This window comes from Amblyraja radiata, chromosome 26, assembly GCF_010909765.2.
Source record: "Amblyraja radiata isolate CabotCenter1 chromosome 26, sAmbRad1.1.pri, whole genome shotgun sequence".
Lineage (NCBI taxonomy): Eukaryota > Metazoa > Chordata > Chondrichthyes > Rajiformes > Rajidae > Amblyraja > Amblyraja radiata.
Window position 1 is genome coordinate 7791388 of NC_045981.1, and position 25000 is coordinate 7816387.

Below are 25000 nucleotides of genomic sequence, written 5' to 3' on the forward strand. Positions count from 1 at the left end.
AACTTTCTGACGCCTTCAAAAAAATCATCAAAGAGCTGCTGCAGACTCTCACATTATAAAGGGAAGAACCCGGCACTTTGATCGTTTAAAACCTGCCCCCACCCCGTCCCAGTCCCACACACGACCCAGGTGGAGGGGAATCTGTGTAACTCGCATCTCTCTACAAGTTCACTGGAGTAAAAAAAAAAGTATCTATCATTTATAAAAAAATTATAATAATATTACTAATCGCGGATCGGTGGCGGGGGGTGACGCGAGTCCTTGGCCTGTTCTTGATTTTACCAGCAGATGAAGACATCAAAGGGGAAAGCGAGCGCCTCTCTGCTCTGCACGTTACAGCCGGAGCCATTGAGAACGCCCCCCCTCGCCTCGCTCCCTCCCTCCCCCCGAGACCCCCACCCCCACTATCATTGCACCCTTCCCCGGCAAGGGAGGGGGGTGGTAGATCCTTCAGGGTTATGTTTTAAAAAAAAGACCCCCCGCCCCACTCACTCTCCCGGAAAGAAAATGGATCTGAGCGACCCCCCCCCCCCCTCCTCACTCTCCGCCCGCCCGCAGGCAGCGAGTCTCCGCCAACACTGGCCATTCAAACCGCTGCTCGCAGTTCAAAGGAATGTCAGCAAAGATCAAAGGGAGACCGCGAGGGGCCACGAGTACCGACGCCGAGACTCACAACTTACCATTAATCCATCCTGCGCCTCACAAACTGCCAAATCCTTCCTTTTTTTTGTTGTAATTGCAGGAATGTAAAGAATATAATTTACAGCGAGCGGGCGAGAGGCGAACCGTGGTGGGTATTTCCTTCGCTGCTGCGATTCATCTGGCTCCAAATCTCGTCTCTCTCTCTCTCTCGTGTCCGTTCCTTCCTTCCTTCCTTCCTTCTCTCTCTCTCTCTCACTCACTCACACACTCTCTCTCTCTCCACCTTCCTCGCTTTTCTTCTTTGCGAAATCCTCTCTACCTTGTGTTCCCCGGCTCGGCGCTCCAGATGCCCTCCCGGCTAATCCAACGCACACAGACACACTCACTCACTCAGAGAGAGAGAGAGAGAAAAAAAAGGCTGTGGAGCTGCGGTTTTGAGTGCGGACATCAAAGAGATGAAGCGATGAGCGAATCCAACAAGAGCGATCGACTCGAGCTATGTGGGTCGGGTCGGGCAGAGTCCCGGCTGCGGGCCCCGGGCGGCCGGGCAAACGTTCCCGATAACACGGGGGGAACAAACTCCGGCAATTAACGCCAGCGATCCTCTTGCCCGCCGCCGTGCCAGCGATTTATAAACTTCCCAGGACCTTATCAAAGGGAACCCGTCCTCGGCCAAGTCCCGCGGGGAGGGAGGGAGGGAGGAGGGGAGACGTCAAGAGTGACTGATGTACCGCTCCAATCGCTTAATGCCTGCGCCCTACACTCGCATCATAAACTTTCATTAGTCGCCACAATGTGAATTGGCTCAGAGTCGGAACTTCTGCATCTTCAGATCCTTCTTATGCTCTCTCTCTCTGCCCAGCCGCTGCATCGGACTCCTTAAAAGTTTTTCACTTGATCTTACATTTATGCACGGGTTTTTTTTTGTGTGTGTTCACAAACCCTGTCCCAGTGAGACTGCCGAACACACTAAAAATGGAAGGGCTTTGCACGCTGGGGGGGAGGGAGAGGGAGAGGGGGGGCTTAAAGCGTGTTGGGCCATGGCAAACTTTTGAAGTGCTGTTTCTCGCAGGTTGCCCCAATCGCTTGAATAATCCCTCCCCGTATTTACAGACGGGGGAAATAAATTAATCACGCCGCCTTTCCGCCAAGTTAACCCCCCCTCCCCTCTCCCCAACCACCATCAAAACAACAATTACAGTCCTTAAAGCAGTGAGAAAGAGAGCAGCAATTTCCACCATCCCAGAGTAAACTTCACAAACTTTGCAACCGAGCAGTTTTGCATTCGTTAACACGCCGATCTGCATATCAAAGTTTGCACAGTTAGCCATTTTTTTTGGTCTTCGGGATAATGTCACATGAAAACCATCTGTTTACAAATCGTGTTACAAACCAAAGAATTGTGGTCTGCTTTTTTCCAAAAGCCGACTGGTGCGTTTAAAAGGCGACGTGACTTCAAATAAACCGATAGTTTGGGGAGCCAATGTTTCCAAATCTAAATAATCTGTGAACATCACTGATCTTAATAAAATAAAATAACATACATGGATGATACCTGCGATCATATGAACACACTGATCTGTTCTGTGTTTATGCCTACTATATTCTGTTGTGCTGAAGCAAAGCAAGAATGTCATTGTCCTATCTGGGACACATGACAATAAACTCTCTTGAATCTTGAATCTAAGTCTTCATTTACAAAATATATATGGGCCAAACGCGGGCAAATAGGACGACCTAGAATGGGGTATTTTGGCCAGCATGGACGAGTTGGGCCGAAGGGGCCGTTTCCATGCTGTGTCACTATGTCAGCTATGAAATTGGAAGAATCAGAAAAAAATATCCACCTTCAGGTAAATTGTTGTAATCTCGTTCGAAATAAAAAAGAGGGCGGTAAATAATCAAAGGCAGAACTTTATTAGTGGGGGGTAATTTTAGAATCAGGGAATGCTCTGTACTGCTTTGAAGCGGCAGATTTAACGCCTGTCATTTGGGTTTTATTGGGCTGATTGTATTTAGATAGAGCCAGAGTCACACAGCGCAGAAACAGGCCCTTCGGCCCAACTCATCCAAGCTAGTCCCATTTCCCCACGTTTGACCCTTATCCCACTAAACCTTCTCTCCTCCTCCTCCCCCCCCCCCCCCCCCCCCCCCCCCCCCCCCCCCCAATCTAGCTGTCCAAGTATCTTTTTCAATGCTGTTATACAAACTGCCACGACTACCTCCTCTGGCAGCTCATTCCATTTGCCTTCCATTTCTTTATCTTTTCTGCCATTATCAATTGCAACGTTTTCATAGCACGTTGATCTTGTACATAAACGTTGACCAAATGCGAGCTGAATTCTCAATTCTGTACAGCCCCCTGCAGCGACCAGGCCTTTGGAGTTTTACTTTGCATTGATTAGGGACTCGGGGGGTTTGTTTTGTTTCGCACCATAATATTGTATTTTTTAATTTAATTTATTGGATTTCTCTTCTTTTTTAATGTATTATGTTATCTGTTTGAGCACGATGTTTTACAGACCTGTTATGCTGCTGCAAGTATCATTGTTCCGTTTTGGCAATGTGACAATTCTTGCAACTGAAAACTACATTTTACCTTGAAACAATCTGAAGTGTTTTCAACGCTGACTAACTGCATGAGTTGTGCACGTATTGGAGTTAAAATTCTTCCCCAGTTGTTTCAAAGCTTTGGGTGGGGGGTGGGAGGAAAGGCTTCCCCTTTAAAATGATGATCTATCTATCTGTGTTGGATCGGAAGTGGTTTAGTGAGTGGGAAAAGGGCTTCTCTTGGTAAACAGCAGCAGCAGCAACTGCGCTCTCTGGGAAAAGGTAGACAATCAAACATTAACCAACCAGCCCAGATTTACAGCCGCTGCCATCAGCACAGTCCCTGCAATCACAATGCAAATACTCCTATTCATACAAACCCTTTCATTCTGCCGACTTTCCCCCAGATTAAAAAGAGCACGCATTCTTTGGTCTCCTGTGGGCAAGGATCCGCTATAGGATCTTTGCTTGTGGGTTGGGCAGAGGAGGAGCTGGCTGTTTGCAGCCGCCGGGGCAAGCGCTGTAGGCGGTAGAAGCGTGAAATCGAGGCCGCTGCCTGTTGCAGGCCCAGGATACTACTTTGGAACTTAAATCCGGCCTCATTAACTCAATTTATCACACGAACAACGCTCTAAGGATGTCCCTGCTTATCATTTAACATGTAGATCTTACTTAGCTCATATTTTCAAGGTAACTTTCTGATGTTAACAGTACACATACACAAACTTACTGTCCAAGAAAGGTCCCATAATTTTTTTTTTAAATGATTCAAGTTTTAAACATCTTTTGTTGTGAAATCCCAAACTTCCAATTCTCCATGCACAAATAAAGCAAATAAAAGATTTAAAATAATAAGAAGCAGTTATTAGCACCTTCAGGCAATGCTTCTGTAAATGTTTTACTCTTGATATCTTTCACAGTAAAAGTCGTATGATATATAATGAAAGCAAGTGAGCGTTAAAAAGTACTGTGCACAAGCAGACCTGAGTATGTTCAGACTAACAGCGGTGGGATTGTCTACAGGGATATTGCCAAGATGCTCAGTCAGTGGATTTGTCATGCCTGTTCAGACACGTTTCCAAATCACCCTTCAATTATTCCTCTGAAGTTCTTGGGGGTAAAATAGTGGCTTCACATCAGGGTGTGGGTGTGATAACTACCTGCCTCAGCCCAGGATCTACACCGGAAGCAAGCATATTTACTGCTCTGCTCTGAAAAATCTGTGAAATAGTTGCTTATTGCCCAAATATCAGGAAGTTTAACAGGTCTTCCCACAGCCTCCTAACAGGAGTTACAGTACACTATGTTTACATGTCTGTCGTGCAAGTAAGAATTCCATTGTTTGTATCTGAGACATATGACAATAGACAATAGGTGCAGGAGGAGGCCATTCGGCCCTTCGAGCCAGCACCGACATGCAATGTGATCATGGCTGATCATCCACAATCAGTAAATATAAAACACATCTTGTCTTTTGAGCACTATTTTCTTTGGCCAATTCTTTGCTGAATGCGCTACCTACTTAGTCAGTCTGTCATCAACATCCAGGCATGTGCCCTTTTCCGGGAATGCTCAGTAGTTCATTACCATTAATAACAATTTGTCCCATCCCTCCACCTCTTTTCCAGTTCTCTCTAGAATCAGTCCAAAGAACAGTCCCATCTCAAAATGTCACCAATCCATTCCCTCCACAGACCTGCTGAATTTCTCTGGCACTTTGTGTTTTACCCCAGGTTCCAGCATCTGCAGTGCTGTGTGACTCCGGTTAATAATCAGAGAGTGGGGCACTTGTATTAATTCATCTCTCCTCCGACACATCCCTCGTTCCTCTCCCTCTCTAGCCCATATCGCCCACTCCTCCCTCCGACCACCACTTCATGTGCTGGAGCCTGTCTTTTACCTTCTGTCTGGTGTTAGGCAACTCTGAAGTGACTGGACCCCTGTTTGGCCCATAGTGTTGAACACAACACCAGTGAAAAATCTTATCCATGATGCTTCTGAGCTGGGTGAATGATTAAAAAATAGTAAAATGTTGCTTTTACAAACTTGGTGAGTTATTGGAGCAAAAATAAAAAAGATGACAATGCTGGAAATCCAAAACTAAAAGCAGAAAATGGCAGGAAAACTCCGCAGGTCAGGCAGCATCTACGGGCAGACACAACCAGCATTCCAGGTCAAGGGCCCTTTGTCGGAACTGTTCAGGTGAGATGTGCAGCATTGGGGATGGGTGGGGACAACGGGAGGGCTACCTGTGATGGCGGCAGCATAAAGACTTCCACCTGCGTTAATCTTGGGCAGCGTGCCAGAAAAACAGCTGCTTTGATCAGCAGACAAAGTGATGCAAGATCAAATTTATCTGTTTCATTAAAATTAATTAATATTTTACTTTCAAAAGGAAAATAAGATGCCTGACGTAATTACATTTGGCAAACACAGGATGTCCCAGAAAATAATAAGGTCTAGGCCATTTAGGACTGAGGTGAGGAAAAACTTTTTCACCCAGAGATTTGTGAATCTGTGGAATTCTCAGCCACAGAAGGCAAGTGGAGGCCAATTCACTGGATGTATTCAAGAGAGAGTTGGATGTGGCTCTGAATCAGGGCTAACTGAATCAAGGGATATGGGGAGAAAGCAGGAACGGGGTACAGATTCTGGAATGTCAGCCATGATCAATCATATTGAATGGCGGTGCTGGCTCAAAGGGCCGAATGGCCTACTCCTGCACCTATTGTCTATTGACCCAAATTATCGCCCATTCCTTCTTTCCAGAGATACTGCCTGTCCTGCTGAGTTACTCCAGCATTTCGTTTTTTGTGTATCTTCAATGTAAACCAACACTCTTCCACTTCTTGCTCTGCGGGACCATCGATCACCAGTTCACACTAGTTCTATATTATCCCAATTAGTCATCCACTCCCTACACACAAGGGTGCAATTTACTGAGGGCCAATTAACCTACAAACCCGCACTTTTTTGGGGATGTGTGAGGAAACCGGATCACTCGGAGGAAACCCACACAGTCATAGAGAGAACGTGCAAACTCCACACAGACAGCACCCGGGGTCAGGAGCAAACCTGGGTGGGATCCTTTCATTCAGACTGAAGAAAGGTCCCGACCCGAAACATCACCTATCCCTGTTCTCCAGGGATGCTGCCAGACCCACTGACTAATTCTGGCATTTTTGTCTTTCCTTGTAGGCAGAGGGGATTAGTTTAACTTGGCATCATGTTCGGCACAGGCACTGTGGGCCAATGAGCCTGTTTTTGTGTTCCAGATGGTGCTCTTGGTGGTGGTGTGGGGGAGATAGAGAGACAATAGACAATAGACAATAGGTGCAGGAGGAGGCCATTTGGCCCTTCGAACCAGCACCGCCATTCAATGTGATTATGGCTGATCATCCCCAATCAGTACCCCATTCCTGCCTTCTCCCCATATCCCGTGACTACGCTATTTTTAAGAGCCTTATCTAGCTCTCTCTTGAAAGCATCCAGAGAACCTGCCTCCACCTGAGGCAGAGAATTCCACAGACTCACAACTCTCTGTGAGAAAAAGTTTCCTCGTCTCTGTTCTAAATGGCTTACTCCTTATTCTTAAACTGTGGCCCCTGGTTCTGGACTCTCCCAACATCGGGAACATGTTTCCTGCCTCCAACGTGTACAAGCCCTTAACAATCTTATATGTTTCAATGAGATGCCCTCTCATCCTTCTAAACTCCAGAGTGTACAAGCCCAGCTGCTCCATTCTCTCTGCATATGACAGTCCTGCCATCCCGGGAATTAACCTTGTAAACCTACACTGCACTCCCTCAATAGCAAGAATGTCCTTACTCAAATTAGGGGACCAAAACTGCACACAATACTCCAGGTGTTGTCTCACTAGGGCTCTGTACAACTGCAGAAGGACCTCTTTGCTCCTATATTCGATGTGGCAGAGGGTGGTCAGGGTTTGGTGGGGTGGGAGACATTGACACGCCTGGCAATTAAGTGAAGACACTGTGGCTGGAGTTGTGTGCGGACACTTGTTTGAAAGCCATGGATCAGTTTCTCTGTCAATTACTTTCCTGGTCATTCTTCCACCTTGAAGGTTAAACTCCTTTGGTCATTGCCCGTGACCGTAAATGACCTCTCCTTTTGAAGTGATCATCCCTTTATCTATGGTGCCGTCAAGGGATAATGTGGAATTCTGTGCCACGACAGCGGAAAAGGAAAGCTAAAGAAGCAAAAAAACACTCAAATCTGTTTAAAAAAAATATAAGCAGCCTTTTTGCCTGCAGTTGTAACACCATGCCAAATGGGAGACAATTTACAATTTTCTAATAATCACCAAAAAGTAGGAATGACAATAATTTAGCAGTAATGAGAGAATGCATAAATATAGTTGTCAGAGTCACACCCGAGGCCCAAATGGAAAGTAGCCTTTTAAACCAAAAGAGACACAATTAGTGTGTAAAGAATAGGCCTTTGATGTTGGCTTGGAAGTAAAAGGAACACTCTTGGTTAAAAACCGGCTTTCTGTCCAGTAACTTTGGTTGCACACCATTAATAAGATCACTTTGAAGAGTTGAGGGTGTCTTGCTAATCTGCCAATGTAAAATGTTAATGTTACTACACTAGGAAGAGCCCTAATGCAAAGGTCATTGAGTTACAGTTCTTTCAAAGCAGTCTCTCAGGGATCAACCCCATTATATTGGCAATTACTTTAGCTTTAAGGTTTTTTTTTAAGGCACTGGAAAAATTAATTGGTATGTCGTTGAATGGACTTGTAGCTTAACATTTAAAAAAATATTTGCTTTCATCGAGCCTCTTCACTCTCAGCTGTTATATAGAAAAAAACGACACAAAGTGCTGGAGTAACTCAGCAGGTCAGGCAACATCTCTGGAGATAGACAAAAATGCTGGAGAAACTCAGCGGGTGAGGCAGCATCTATGGAGCGAAGGAAATAGGCATCAGTCTGAAGAAGGGTTTCGGACCGAAACGTTGCCTATTCCCTTTGCTCCATAGATGCTGCCTCACCCGCTGAGTTTCTCCAGCATTTTTGTCTACCTTTGATTTTCCAGCATCTGCAGTTTCTTCTTAAACATCTGTGGAGAACATGGATAGGTGGCCTGACCATGGATTTACCTGACTCGCTGCGTTACGCCGACACTTTTATGGTTGACCTGCTGAGAAACTCCAGCACTTTTGTGTATTAACCAGCATCTGCAGTTCCTTGTTTCTACACCTCATCTGTTATAATAATCCTTCCCACATTTTGAGAAACAAGGAGATGACCAATGCAGAAGATAAATCCACAAAAGAGAGGCTTTTGGCCCATCCTGTTGTTGAGACCTGCAATTTCCTCTTCACACTCTACAGTTAAACACAGAACCTCACCTCACGGGAGACACAAGGAGGTGCAGATGCTGCTTCACCAAAAAAGACACAAAATGCTGGAGTAACTGAGTGGGTCAGGCAGCATTTCTCGACAACATAGATGGGTGACAATTTGGGATGGGATCCTTCTTTAGACTAATTGTGGAGGGGGGGGGGGGAGGGGGAGGAGTGGTCGGGGGCAGGACAAAACCTGGAAAAAGATAGGTGGATACAGGTGTGGGGGGAGGGGGGGGGGGATTAATAGACAATAGACAATAGGTGCAGGAGTAGGCCATTTGGCCCTTTGAGCCAGCACCGCCATTCAATTTGATCATGGCTGATCGTCCCCAATCAGTCCCTCGTTCCTGCCTTCTCCCCATATCCCCTGACTCCGCTATCTTTAAGAGCTCTATCTAGCTCTCTCTTGAAAGTATCCAGAGAACCTGCCTCCACCGCCCTCTGGGGCAGATGGACAAAAGCCAGAGATGACAAGACAAAAGGTGTGAGATAAGGATACATTAAACTGGAAAGGGTGCAACAAAGATTCCCGAGGATGTTATACAGATTGGAGAGGTTGAGTTATAAAGAGACGCTCTTTGGTCTGCCCGAGCGTTGTTCACCACCCAGCGGAGCGAGATGTCAGTCAGGGAATGTTGCCGACTGACCCGCTGCAGACTGCAAGAGTACGTGCTGAGGGACGCACTGAAGCTTGGTGCAGCCAACGCCAAGGCTCGGTGGGGGAGGACCATAGTCTAGGGAAGACCATGTCCTTCCACTGCTGGACATGGGGGGCACGGTGTGGTGGAGATGCCCCTCAAAATAAGGGAAGGTATCCCACGCCAGGGGGCCACATGAGTGGCACGGGTGGGGGACAGATTCCCTTCTTCAATCTAAAAATACATTTTGACGGGTACATAGATTGGAAAGGTTTAGAGGGCCAGGCAAATGGAACAAGTTCAGGTACACAACTTTGTCAGTGTGGACAAACTGGGACCTGATTTCATGCTGTATAAATAACTCTATGACTCCAAGAGGGGTGACTCAAGAGTGTTCTATTGTCATATGGAAAAATGAAATTCTTACTTGCATCAGCACAACAGGTTAGTAAACACAATAGATAACATGATCAAACAATACAAAGCACTAAGTCCCTGGAGCAACCAAGTGGGAGTTCCTCGTTCAATAGCCTGATGGGTTGTTGGGAAGAATTGTTCCTGAACCTTAATGTTATAGTTTGCAGACTCTTATACCTTCTTCCCGATGGCAGGGGTGAAATGAGACCCAGGCAAAGGTGGTGTGGATCCCTGATGATGCTGGCTGTATTTTTGTGGCATCGACTCTCATAGATCCCTTCGATGGTGGGGAGGTCAGTACCTGTGATGGACCTTCGATGGTGGGGAGGTCAGTACTGTGATGGACCTGGCAACTTTCTCCACTTTTTGTAATCTCCCTCGTTCCTAGGCAGAGGAGAGATGAGGAGATTTTTTTTTTTACACGGCAATTTGCTGTGATCCTGGTCTTTGCTGCCTGGAAAGATGGTGGAAGTAGATTCAACGGTAACTTTCAAAAGAAAATTGGAATGCGTGTTTGAGAGAGGAAGATTACAGGGCTGTGGGCAAAGAGCAGGGGAATGGGAACATCCCTTTCAAAGTATTGGCACCATCACAAAGGGGCAAATACTGCCTCCTTTAGTGTTGCCACAGTCTGTGAGATGGGATCCAACATTCTGGTTCCATGGCAGGGTCGGTTTCTGAATGCTAATTATAAGTGGGAAGTCTTCCGTTAGATTGCTGCAGTTTTACATGTAGCCAGAAGCTGTGTACGACTAATAGACAACGGTTCATAGTAATTAACTGTGGACTTTTTCAACTGTTCTAACTCAAATTAACCATGCCTTGATGAACATTGTTTTCACACCTAATGCTTTATTTTGCAATATGTTATTGAATCTTTGCAAATCTCTGTATTCCTCCAGTACTGGTACATTCCTGATTCCCTTCCCTCCAAGATTGTGTTCAGACTTCAATGCCTTTCCTCTCCAATTCTACGTTGCACCTTAAAGATTATCTCTTTGAAGGAGGGTTCGGACCCCAGTAACATTGCCAGTCCATTCCCTCCGCAGATGCTGCCTGACTCGTTGACTTCCTCCAGCACTTTGTGTCTTAATCAAGGTTCCAGCATCTGCAGTTCTCTCTTTTGAACAATGTCTCAGTCAACTGTGCAAGTCTCCCGTGCAGCCTCGTTCCAAGCTTAGTCCTATCATTATTCCTGGCAGCACCACGGAATGTTTCACCACATTAAAGATTGTGCCTGAAGACTCGTTGTGGTAACTTGGTTTCACAATGGGAAGATTCCTCATGCAGATTCTGCAGCCAAGACAGGTTGGTTGTCTTGCTTCACAGACAGTTTCCAAGGTGCCTGGGCCAATTTGGAACTCAGTTGTCAGGGACTGATCTCAACACACATGTTGATCCAGAAACAAACTAACCCGCAAATTCAACATCAATATTCCTTTCAAGTCACCGCTCTGCTGTGGAAAGGTTGGGACATAAAAACCTGCAAAACAGGTATCAAATTTGTGAGATCGTTTTGACAACTGCCTCTGGAGACGAAGTGTCTGTTGCCTCATTGGACTGACCACAACATTGAGCAATATGTTCTGGCAGACTGCCCATTCAGACCTGTTATGTAAATTCTGTAACGTTGCCTTTGATTTTCAACTGAAACCTCAATGCAGGGACTTCGATGAAGTCAAAAGCTGCCATGATTTAGCAAGAAACCACACCTAACCCTCTCCCTATACAGCGCTGTGAACCACACAGGCCAAGTCTTACTGCGAGCAGGTTATATGATTGAATATAAATGTGAGGTATAAAAGGCATCCCGGGTGATCAGAGCTGGCCTCATTGATGTTATACTTCCACCACTGGTGGTGCCTTCTGGAGGACTCCCCGTGCAACAATCAGTCTGAAGAAGGGTCCTGACATGAAACGTCAACATGTCCATATTCCCCAGAGTTGCTGCCTGACCCTCTGAGTATCTCCAACACTTTGTATAGTCACGTTTTACAATCCAGCATCTGCAGTTCCTTGTAAAGGAACAGCTCTGCTGTCTCCTGACGAAAGGATGAAGTGGGATCAGCTTGCAACTTGTTGAATGAGTGGCCAGGGAGGTTGTCGACCCAGTGGTGGGGCCAGCTGAACATGGCTCGGCTGCAGACACCTACACTGCGACAACCTCAATGTTTTTATATATTTGGAGAAAAGGAATGGGTGACATTTTGGGTCCAGACCCTTCTTCAGACTGAGAGTCAGGGGAAAGGGAAAAGAGAGTTATAGAAGGTAAATAGAACAGATTAATTTGTTCTAGTTATTCTATTTACCATCTATATCGCTCATTCCTGTCTCCCCTCAATCTCAGTCTGATGAAGGTTCTCAACCCGAAACGTCACCTTGTAGCGGTGCCTGCTGGCGCACGCAGATATCGAACCTGGCGTTCGGAGGCTGCGGTCACGTGACTCGGGAGGGGCTGCTGTTTTCGCGCGGTTTCGCTTTTGCGCCACAGTTGTTTTGCTGAACCACCGTTGTGATCAGATGTGTTTGCAGAGACCTGTTTACTAAGGAGCGAGGGTTCAATAAAAAACGTTCAGAAAATGTAGTCGTCGTTTCTGCATCCGCTAAAACCTGTTCCTTTTCACCAGAGATGCTGCCTGTCCCGCTGGTTTACTCCATCTCTGGTGTAAAGCAGCATCTGCAGTCCCTTCCTACATGTGTTTATTTATTTGCCTTTCCCACTCTGGGCCTGAAGGATCAAGTGATGTTTGATTACTGTTTCTCACGCTCCCCGCTGGAGTTAGTACCTAGGTGATATCTGCATAGACACTTCCTTCTGCACTTGTTCAGCCAAGTTTCTTTACATTAATGGCATACCCTCAATAGGACAGCAGGATAATTATTTTAGTCTGTGGTAATGGTTGGATGGGGATTTGTGGCATGCATATACTTTGTCATTGATACTTGACTGATATGCACGTCCAAAATCCACACAGGGAAGACAGGATGTCAGATATTATTTAAGGGAAAGCTCGATAAGTGCAACATGAGCAATATCTTCTGAACCTTCTGAATGTTGTAGTCGGCAGGGCAGTACTCTGCATATCGCCAACTTGGACAATTTTACATTTTTATCAAGCCAATTAAACAAGCCAATTAACCTACAAACCTGTACGTCTTTGGAGTGTGGAAGGAAACCAAAGATCTCGGTGAAAACCCACGCTGGTCACGGGGAGAACGTACAAACTCCACACAGACAGCACCCGTAGTCGGGATCGAACCCGGATCTCTGGCGCTGCATTTTGCTGTAAGGCAGCAACTCTACCGCTGTGCACGGTGCTGCCTCACAGCGTTAGAGTCCCGGGTTTCATCCTGACTACGGGTGCTGTCTGTATGGAGTTTGTACGTTCTTCCTATGTTCGCATGGGTTTTCTTCGGGTGCTCCGGTTTCCTTCGACACTCCACAAGTCATGCAGATTTGTAGGTTAATTGCTTCGATGAATTGACTGGGATAGAACTAGGGTATGGGAGATTGTGGTCGGTGCGGGGTCAGTGGGCTGAAGGGCCTATCTCTAAACAAAACTAAACTAAACTATAATAAACTAGGGACAACACAGCATGGGACCAGGCCCTCCAGCCCACAATGTCTGTAATGAGCTTAATTCCAAGTGAGACTCCTCTGCCTGCATGTGATCCATATCCCTCCATCTCCTGCACATCCATGTACCTATCTAAAAGCCTCATCAATGCCACTATGGTATCGGCCTCCACCACCACCTCCGGCAGTACATTCCATTCACCCTCCCTGTAAAATATTTGCTCCACACAACCCTTTGAAACTTTTCCCCTCTCACCTTAAAGTTACACCCTCTAACCTCTCAGAATCTTCTCTGCTTCTCTTAGACCTCCCCTCAATCAACAATGTTCTAGAATGTTCTAGAAACAAAAAACAATCCTAGTTTGTCCCATCTCTCATCGAGTCATAGAGTAATACAGTGTGGAAACAGGCCCTTCGGCCCAACTTGCCCACACCGGCCAACATGTCCCATCTACACTAGTTCCACTTGCCTGCGCTTGGTCCATAACCCCCCAAACCTGTCCTATCCATGTACCCGTCCAACTGTTTCTTAAACGATGGGATAGTCCCAGCCTCAACTACCTCCTCTGGCAGCTTGTTCCATACACCCACCAACCTCTGTGTGAAAAAGTTATCCCTCGGATTCCTATCAAATTCTTTCCCCTTCACCTTGAACCTATGGGGAAACGTTGACCATTTCCTTCGCTCCATAGATGCTGCCGCACCCGCTGAGTTTCTCCAGCACTTTTGTCTACCTTTATAAGGTTATGTTGACATGAAGTCAAGCTAATGCAATGCTATAGTTATGGAAATTTGGGCATGATTGTGCAGCTAAAGATGTAGTTAGCTTCTGATCTAATCTGCCTCATAATGTCCCTTGCACTTAATGTCCCTATCAATTATCTGCACTTTCTCTGTAGCTCTAACCCTGTATTTTCACTCTTTTTCTTGTTTCTCTTTGAGCGATGTGTTGTAATCGTGGATGGTTTGATTGTCCTCACATATGGTATGATTTGACTGGATAGCATGCAAAGTTTTCCACCGTATCTCATAGATGACAGCGCATGGAAACAGGCCCTTAATCCAACTGGCCCGTGCTGACCAAGATGCCCCATCGACACTAGTCCTATTTATCCATGTTAGGCTCATATTCCTCTTTCCTGTCCATGTACCTGTCCAAGTATCTGTTAAATGTTGTTCTCATACCATCACTCTTGCTCCCCTCCCTGGGTTCATGGAGTCATGCAACACATAGAAACATAGAAAATAGGTGCAGGAGGAGGCCATTCGGCCGTTCGAGCCAGCACCGCCATTCATTGTGATCATGGCTGATCGTCCCCTATCAATAACCCGTGCCTGCCTTCTCCCCATATCCCTTGACTCCACTAGCCCCTAGAGCTCTATCTAACTCTCTCTTAAATCCATCCAGTGACTTGGCCTCCACTGCCCTCTGTGGCAGGGAATTCCACAAATTGGGTGAAAAAGGTTTTTCTCACCTCAGTCTTAAATGACCTTCGCTTTATTCTAAGACTGTGGCCCCTGGTTCTGGACTCGCCCAATATTGGGAACACTTTTCCTGCATCTAGCTTGTCCAGTCCTTTTATAATTTTATATGCTTCTATAAGAATCCCCCTCATCCTTCTAAACTCCAGTGAATACAAGCCTAGTCTTTTCAATCTTTCCTCATAGGACAGTCCCGCCATCCCAGGGATTAATCTCGTGAACCTACGCTGCACTGCCTCAATCACAAGGATGTCCTTCCTATGCCCTTCGACCCATCTCATCCACACCAACCAAGAAGCTCCATCTAAACTAGTCTAATTTTCCCGTGTTTGGCCAATATTCCCATCAGGAGCAGGATCCCTCTCTTGGCTCCGGGATACCGAGCCTGTGGAACATCCCGACCCAGCCAGCTAACTCACCATCGATCAAAGGCCGACTCTGGGACCATCTCGGAGTGTCGGCAAAGCTCAACGTTCAGTGAGGAAATCCAGCATCACCTTCACTGCACTGGCCTTGACTACCTGAGGAAAATAGTGTTGGAAGATCAAGACCTAACACAATGTCCATGGTCCACCAGGCAGCAATTGTCCCTGGCCTCCTTCAAACTTCTGAGTCTAACTAAGTAAATAAGTAAGTAAGTTTATTGGCCAAGTATTCACATACAAGGATTTGCCTTGGTGCTCCGCCCACAAGTAACAACATGACGTACAGTGACAGTTACGAATGACTCAGGAGACACTAAACATTAATAATAATAAAACATTAATGATAAAACACCATTGATCAAGCATGTGAACCAACAAAATACCAGATCAAAGGGAGGCTACAGATTTTTGGCTGTTGAGTAGAGCAACTACGTGGATAAAAACTGTTTTTATGTCTGGCTGTGGCAGCTTTGACAGTCCAGAGTCGCCTTCCAGAGGGAAGTGATTCAAAGAGTTTGTGGCCAGGGTGAGAGGGGTCAGAGATGATCTTGCCCGCTCGCTTCCTGGCCCTTGCAGTGTACAGTTCATCAATGGAGGGAAGGTTGCAGCCAATAACCTTCTCTGCTGATCGGACGATTCGCTGATTTACTAGAGCAGGCACTAGTAAGAGTTTATAAACAAAACGATGCAAGAATCTCCCTGCTTCTTTCAGAATCAACTACAAGGCTCTTCTTATTTGGAATCTATTGCAGATTTGTCAAAGCTATTTATTTTTTAAATGAATCATAAATTGGGAAAGGGTTTCTAATGCAGAGCAGCCTGCTGGAGATGCAGAGTTGCCTGGCTGGAAGAGTTGAATAGGCAGGATTGCACTGACAGTTAGTTGGCCTTCCTGTGAGAAACACTGGCCAGGTGCAGGGTGCTTATCAGTGCATTCCAGACTGCCGTGTCTGCACATTGCAGCGTGGAAGAATGCAGCAAGCTGGAGGTCAGATGTCGGCTTATCGTCACTCCCACCGCACTCCCCGAACTCGCAGTCATACAGCACGGAGACAGGCCCTTCGGCCCAACTCGTCCATGCTGACCCATCCACGCTAGTCCCATTTGCCTCCGTTTGGCCCATATCTATTGTCTATTGTTACCTGTCCAAATATTGTTGTACCTACCTCAACTACCTGGCAGGACGCAAGGGCCTGAGTTATAGGGAGAGGTTAAACAGGCTAGGGCTTGGCGCGCAGGGGGATGAAGGATGATCTTATAGGGGTGTACGAAATTATGAGAAGAATAGATTAGGCCATGGAGTAGGCCGAGGCCGGGATTGGTGATCGCTTCGCCCAACACCTCCGCTCGGTTAGCAATAATCAACTCCCCCTCCCATTCCGAATCCGACCTTTCTGTCCTTGGCCTCCTCCATGGCCAGAGTGAGGACCACCGTAAATTGGAGGAGCAGCACCTCATATTTCGCTTGGGCAGTTTGTACCCCAGCGGTATGAACATTGACTTCTCCAATTTCAGGTAGTCCTTGCTTTCTCCTCCCCTTCTCAGCTCTCCCTCAGCCCACTGGCTCCTCCTCTTCCTTTCTTCTCCCCCCCCCCCCCCCACCCCCCCCCCCCCCCCCCACCAACACATCAGTCTGAAGAAGGGTTTAGGCCCGAAACGGCGCCTATTTCCTTCGCTCCATCGATGCTGCCTCACCTGCTGAGTTTCTCCAGCGTTTTTGTCTACCTTAGAACTACTGAAAGATGCTTTGGGAAGGCAAATGTTTCCTCCAAGCAGAGGGCAATTCCTGAGACCATATAGTAAAGTAGGATGGAGGATATCACCAAAATAGCCTGCCATTGTTTTTCAACCACTGTCTAAAAAAAATAGCCTTTAAAATTTATTGAGTGAATCAGAGGCCTTCAGTGGATAGTCTATGGCTGAGGAATGTAAACATACTATTGAGTGCCAATCTGCGGACACCATTTTGGTGCATACAAACATTCTGCATTTGGATTACACCTTCAATGTAACAAATCAGGCAAGATTTGTCACTGAAATACAAAGATGAATCATACTTTATTTTTCACTTGCATCTAGGCCCAGTGAAATGCATTGTTTTGTGTACAGCCCGATAAAATCATACCACTCCTCACCTGGGCAGGACGCAAGAATCGCCACATTTCTGGTGCCGACAAAGTCACAAAAGGTTAATCGAACAGTTTTGTTCGTCGAACAAAGGACTGTTGAGGAAAGCCTTAGTGAGGTAGGTTTCAGGAACATCTTTCAGGAGGAGAAAGGGTGAGAGAGGGAAGGTGGAGCAATGACTGACAGCAGGAGGCCGGGGAAATCAAAGGAAACTGACCGGAAAGGCACGAGGGCGGAGATCAGAGAAGATCAAAGGGCTGGTCAGAGTTTTAGACGGTGAGGGTGTGGCCGGCCCTGCGACAGGTGAATGGGAGGTGAGATTTACCACTGTTGCCAGGTGCCGACCATACCCAGATCATGGCAGCATTCACCACAAACGCAGAAATAAATCTTTCAGATTGAGGGGGGAGAAGGGGAGGCTGGTGACTGTAATATTGGCTGTCTTGCCTGTAGGAGCACTTAATTTCACTCACAGATTTCATCAAGCACTGACTGACTTGGGACATCACAGTGGCACAGCAGTAGAGTTGCTGCCTTACAGCGCCAGAGTCCTGGGTTTGACCCTGGACTATGGCTGCAGTCTGTACGGAGTTGGTACATTCTCCCTGTGACTGCCCGGGTGCTCCAGTTAATTCCCACACTCCCTCGAGCCAGAATCGCCATTCAATGTGATCATGGCTGATCATCCCCAATCAGTACCCCATTCCTGCCTTCTCCCCATATCGCCATCTTTAAGAGCCCTATCTAGCTCTCTCTTGAAAGCATCCAGAGAACCAGCCTCCACTGAGGCAGAGAATTCCCCAGACTCACATCTCTCTGTGTGAACAAGTGTTTTCTCATCTCCGTTCTAAATGACTTACCCTTTATTCTTAAACAGTGGCCCCTGGTTCTGGACTCCCCCAACATGGGAACATGTTTCCTTCCTCTAGAAGATAGCCTCTCATCCTTCGATGGGTCGAAGGGCCTGTTTCCATGCTGTATTTCTAAAGTTTAAAGCAGGGACTGTTGTAGTTTAGAACATAGACCAGCACGCCACAGGAACAGTCCCTTCAGCCCACAATGTCTGTGCTAAACATAAAGCCAAGATAAACTAATCTCATCTGCGTGCACGAGATCCGTATTCTTACATTCCATGCATAAAGCCTCTTAATTGCAGCCTACAGTCGGGAGAGAGGGATGATTTATGTAGAAATAAGGTACTGCAGATGCTGGTTTACAAAAGACTCAAAGTGCTGGAGTAACTCAGCGGGTCAGGCAGTATCTGTGGAGAACATGGATAGGTGACGTTTCACAGAGTGCTGGAGTAACTCAGCGGGTCAGGCAGCATCTGTGGAGAACATGGATAGGTGACGTTTCAGGTCGGGACCCTTCTTCAGTCGGTAGGTGTGGCGTTTCTTGGAAAACCACTGCCGAGGGAGAATATTCATGGAATGTCTGACCCTGCTCCATGGAACACCGATAACATGTATATTAAAAAAAACACCTTCCACCTGACAAGGCATAAGTGGAGGCATGGCTGGTTCATGCACAGATGAGCTTTGTTCCAGCAACTTCAATGCTTCAACAGAAGTAACAATTCTTAGCCAGAAAGTCTAGGCTACAAAGCACACCATCTGTCTACCTTCATCTCAGTCACCTTGCCTGCTCTGCCTTAACCAACATAGAGGAGCCTGAAGAACGGTCCTCAGCCATCCTTTATCTCCTGAGATGTTGCCCGCCCCCCCACCCTACATCAGTCTGAAGAAGGGTTTTGGCCCGAAACGTTGCCTAATTCCTTCACTCCATAGATGCTGCCTCACCCGCTGAGTTTCTCCAGCACTTATGTCGACCTTCGATTTTCCAGCATCTACAGTTCCTTCTTGATCATGTTGCCTGACCCGCTGAGTTACTCCAGCATTTTGTGCCTATCCACAGAGGAGACTGTTTCTTATTATTTGCTCAGGCAATTCAGCTTCAAGCTTTGTCACTGCATTACTGCAAGCATGCTCCTAACAAACTACCTGTAGGATGAACATTGACCTCCAATTTCAGATAGTCCTTGCTTTCTCCCTCCTTCCCGTCTCCCTTCCCAGCTCTCCCACAAGCCTACTGTCTCCGCCTCTTCCTTTCTTTCCCCACCCCCCCCCCCCCCGACATCAGTCTGAAGAAGGGTCTTGATCCGAAACGTCGCCTATTCCTTCTCTCCATAGATGCTGCCTGTCCCACTGAGTTTCTCCAACATTTTTGTCTGCCTACAGGATGGAGCTATTCAACCTATGGTGAATAGACTCCAGAACCAACTTGACTCAGCCTCAGTAATCAACTTGCAATGCAGATGAGAGTCGTTTGTTGATGTGTTTGGAGATAGAGTTCCAAGCTATCATCAATGCTTTCATTGAAGCATTCACGTTAGGCCTTACATTGAACATACACACTAGCAAGGTCTTCTGTCACTCTGTGGTATATCACTGCCTTCTGACAAAGGTTCATGGTGACACCCTGACAAATGTGGACCTCTTCCCATATCTCAGGACCCAGCTCTTGAATGAAGGCAGTCAGACGGTAGAGCTGCTGCCTCACAATGCCAGAGACCTGGGTTCCATCCTGACCTCGGGTGCTGTTTGTGTGGAGTTTGCACCTTCTTCCTCTGACTCGGTGGGTTTCCTCCAAGTGCCCCAGTTTCCTCCCACGTGCGAGTCTCTGTGTTAATTGGCCAGTGTGCAGGGAATGGATGTGTAAGTGGGATAACATTAGAACAAGTGCAAACAGGTGGTCGATGGTTGGCATGGACACAGTGGGCTGAAGGGCCTATTTCCGTGCTGTATCTCTAGATTAAAAACCATGGCATTAATGATGAAACCCACTGTCAACTTTCATGTACAAATATAGTGTTTTATATTGTGTGAGGAAAAAGGGATTTTGAAGATCAAGATTTCAAACTTGGCCTAAAACTTAAGGATTACTGGGCATGTCATTCCTGCCCTCCTATCTGCGTCTGGACTACCTTTAGCAGGTTGCACCGACGTTTTTGCAGCAAAATCCTTCAAATCCATCTGTATAATAAGTGAAGCAACATCAGCAACCCGTCCCAGGCCAACACGTGCAGCATCAGGGTTTCAGTCACACTTGGGTAGCTTTGCTGGCCAGGACATGTCGATCGATCACATCCCCGACACCAGAAACAGATACTCTGCTCCAAATTGTGGCAGGGATGGAGGTGCACAGGCAAGCACAGGAAATCGCTCAAGTGTGAAAAGCCTCCTTGAAAAAATGTAACGTGCTGACTCTCTGCTGAGAATCTCTAGGCCGTGACTGCTCAAAGAAGAGAAAGAGTATTCGGGACGATACTATGAATCTTCATGCATCGGGAAGCCACAGGAATCCTGTGTAGACAGGAGAGAGAACGCATTGCCTCAGAAACTAGCCACCGGCCCATCTAGTCAGACCCTTCCCTCAACTGTGGCAGAGTCTTCAGTTACTTCAAGAAATCACTACCCCAAATTTGAAACATAGAAAATAGGTGCAGGAGTAGGCCATTCGGCCCTTCGAGTCTGCACCGCCATTCAATATGATCATGGCTGATCATCCAACTCAGTATCCTGTACCTGCCTTCTCTCCATACCCCCTGATCCCTTTAGCCACAAGGGCCACATCTAACTCCCTCTTAAATAGAGCCAATGAACTGGCCTCAACTACCTTCTGTGGCAGAGAATTCCAGAGATTCACCACTCTCTGTGTGAAAAAAGTTTTCCTCATCTCGGTCCTAAAAGATTTCCCCCTTATCCTTAAACTGTGACCCCTTGTTCTGGACTTCCCCAACATCGGGAACAATCTTCCTGCATCTAGCCTGTCCAACCCCTTAAGAATTTTGTAAGTTTCTATAAGATCCCCCCTCAATCTTCTAAATTCTAGCGAGTACAAACCGAGTCTATCCAGTCTTTCTTCATATGAAAGTCCTGACATCCCAGGAATCATTCTGGTGAACCTTCTCTGTACTCCCTCTATGGCAAGAATGTCTTTCCTCAGATTAGGAGACCAAAACTGTATACAATACTCCAGGTGTGGTCTCACCAAGACCCTGTACAACTGCAGTAGAACCTCCCTGCTCCTATACTCAAATCCTTTTGCTATGAATGCTAACATACCATTCGCCTTCTTCACTGCCTGCTGCACCTGCATGCCTACTTTTAATGACTGGTGTACCATGACACCCAGGTCTCGTTGCATCTCCCCCTTTCCTAATCGACCACCATTCAGATAATAATCTACTTTCCTGTTTTTGCCACCAAAGTGGATAACCTCACATTTATCCACATTATACTGCATCTGCCATGCATTTGCCCACTCACCCAGCCTATCCAAGTCACCTTGCAGCCTCCTAGCATCCTCCTCACAGCTAACACTGCCCCCCAGCTTAGTGTCATCCGCAAACTTGGAGATGTTGCATTCAATTCGTCCAAATCATTAATATATATCGTAAATAGCTGGGGTCCCAGAACTGAGCCTTGCGGTACCCCACTAGTCACTGCCTGCCATTGTGAAAAGGACCCATTTACTCCTACTCTTTGCTTCCTGTCTGCCAACCAGTTCTCTATCCACATCAATACTGAACCCCCAATACCGTGTGCTTAAACAACCCTTTATAAGTTCATACGTTCTAGGAATAAGGCCATTTGGCCCATCAAGACTACTCCGCCATTCAGTCATGCCTGATCTATCTTTCCCTCTCAACCCCATTCTCCTGCCTTCGCCCCCTGATGCCCTTACTACTCAAATATCTGTCAATCTCCGCCTTAAAAATATCCATTGACTTGGCCTCCACAGCCGTCTGTGGCAATGAATTCCCCAGGTTCACCATTCTGATGAGAGGTGAAGACACCTGCGATGTCCTATAAATACTTACTCTATACCTCAATACTGTTCTGTGTTCTGTTCAGCACCACTTTTGAACCTTCTCCTTGGCCTTGCCTCTGGTTAAATCTTCTAACTCCTTCATTGCCGCTCTGTATCTGTATTTGCCTTTTGGGTTGCTCACAACATCAAAGACGTTGCACAAAAAAAAGTTGTCGCTTACATGGAATGATCCGCAATTTAAATACTGCTGGAAGGGAATGTCAGAAATATAACTGAGGAATGGTTGGAACTATGCTCCATTCGGGGTGTCCACCAACACCACCAAATAATTGCCCGCATCTTTACAACTCATAACTTCATAAATAAAATAGTTCATCCCCTCTTTCTTCTTCTGAACTTGTCATTCATGCTGGGTACAGTTCTGTCTGGCTGATTGGCAAATTTACTTGCCGTCCTTTGGAGTTGATCTGGGCATGAACATTGCGCTCGAAATCCATCTGTAGCGGTTTTCCTCAGTGTACCCAATAGTAGCATCTTTGTTGTGTGTCTCCTTCTGAGATTCCAACCCAAAGAAATTACTTTTATAAGTTGAGATCATTGTGTAACCATGCCTTTGGTTCCATATTTAGCAGGACTGATGGAGGATATGTTGCTACACCTGGATCCCTTTGTGTTCTGGGGTGCGAGCTAAGTATTGCATGAGATATTTATAACCTCCATGTGGTGAAGGGTCTTTCGTGTTTGAGGCTTAGGCCCTCATATTTTAATTATTGTTTTTAGTTTCGAGACAGCACGGAAACTGCCCCTTGGACCCACTGAGTCCAGGCCAACCATTGATCACCTGTTCATGCTAGTTCTATGTTATCCCACTTTCTCATCCACTCCCTACACACTTTTGAAATTTACAGAGGGCCAATTACAAACTTGCACCTCATTGGGATGTGGGAGGAAACCCCACGCGATCACAGGGAAATCGTGCAAACCTCATTGGTCAGGATGGAACTTGGGTCTCTGGCGCTGTGGGAGCAGCTCCACCCGCTGCGCCAGTGTGCCAACCTGAAATTCTCTCCATATGCTTTGATACCTTGGGTATAAATTGTTGTACTTGTTTGTAAATGCTTCCATGGTTGTAGCCCTATCCTACCTCACTCCAGGCCAACGTTGTGAATACCTCACACCAGAGTTGTGGGGAGGGTCAGGAAACTATTTCAAGGAGATTGTCCATCGCTCTGACCTTGTGACACAGGTCACCCCAATCTCAACGATCATTGATCAAATATTTCAATATCTTAACATCCAAATATTACATTGACGTAGTATACAGTAGATGGCACAAACGACAGACTACATGAATTTTAGATTTCAAAACTTGGTCCAGAACCAGAAAATTATGTTGCAGGCTAGTAAATGGCAGGTGGCCTGGCCAATAAAATTATGGTTCAGACCCAATAAAATGGTGGTCTAGGCTAATGAATGGTGGTCTAGGCTAATGAATGGTGGTCTAGGCTAATGAATGGTGGTCTAGGCTAATGAATGGTGGTCTAGGCTAATGAATGGTGGTCTAGGCTAATGAATGGTGGTCTAGGCTAATGAATGGTGGTCTAGGCTAATGAATGGTGGTCTAGGCTAATGAATGGTGGTCTAGGCTAATGAATGGTGGTCTAGGCTAATGAATGGTGGTCTAGGCTAATGAATGGTGGTCTAGGCTAATGAATGGTGGTCTAGGCTAATAAATGGTGGTCTAGGCTAATAAATGGTGGTCTAGGCTAATGAATGGTGGTCTATGCTAATGAATGGTGGTCTAGGCTAATGAATGGTGGTCTAGGCTAATAAATGGTGGTCTAAGCTTATACATAATGATTTGGTCTACAGAAAGATGATATACATCAACAATATTTAACCTTATGATTGAATAAATGACTGGCATTTTATGACAGCAGAACATTATTCACATTATCATCTGGGCCACAAATTATTTTAATGATGACAGAAAGCTTCTATAAAATGTCACTCAAAAAAAAATCTTAAAACAAACATACATGAAAAAGATACTTTAATAAGTAAAAATAAAAAATAAAAACCAAAATGATATACAATACAAAGCATAATTTTAAATATGAACTTGATTGTTAATGAGCACATAGAACCACAGGCTTAAATAATGGCAAAATACTGATACTGTACAGACTTACATATTATTAATAGTTTATGTAAAAAAAAGTGTACAAAGATGTTAAAAAAAGCAAAAAAAGAAATGAAAAGTGAGTGAAGGAAAGCAAAGCACAAACGCAGACATAACACTGGTGGGGGAGATAGGTGATTTTGTCCATAATACAATAACGGATTACTGATACGGCAGCTTCTAATCTCACTGATTCCATACATAAGATGCTTGTCCTTACACAGTAGCTGTTGATACTGCTGAATCTCTTTCCATCCCATCTTGGTTGTACTAAAGGTATGAGTGAAGGAAGGAAATCAGTCCGTCATCTGAAATACAAAAACGCAAAATGTTGAACAAATCCTTCAATGCATTCATGAGAAAATGCACAAGCCTATTCATATATTCAACATCTGTGCACATACTAGATTCCAGAATCCACACTTAAAATGGGAACTAATCATGTAAACATCTCATGCTGTAATCACATCCACCTGGCAGGAATGCAGCACTGGAAGGAAAATGCACCGGCACATTTTTACATTGGCTTTAATAATGATGCCTGGCGTTATAGAAACATAGAAACATAGAAAGTAGGTGCGAGAGTAGACCACCAGGTCCGTCGAGCCCGCACCGCCATTCGCTCATGGCTGAACACTAAACAGACACACTTACCCACAAACAGTAGACACAAGACACAGAACACAAGACACTACCCTCCCCTTTATACCGCTATCACCCCTCTCCACCCCAAGAACCTCGTGATCTCCTGGGGGA

General features: G+C 46.0%; 1 protein-coding gene across 5 annotated transcripts in view; it reads right to left on the reverse strand.

Annotated features, from left to right (window-relative positions):
* Positions 1–24098: 24098 nt before the first annotated feature.
* Positions 24099–25000, reverse strand: part of cep112 (centrosomal protein 112) — a 320895-nt gene continuing 319993 nt past the window's right edge. For all 5 annotated transcript variants that reach the window (XM_033044129.1, XM_033044127.1, XM_033044128.1 and 2 more), the window contains one exon: positions 24099–24552. In XM_033044129.1, coding sequence (XP_032900020.1) covers positions 24549–24552 — 4 coding nt within the window. In that variant the 3' untranslated portion in view covers positions 24099–24548. The remainder of the gene's footprint in view (positions 24553–25000) is intronic.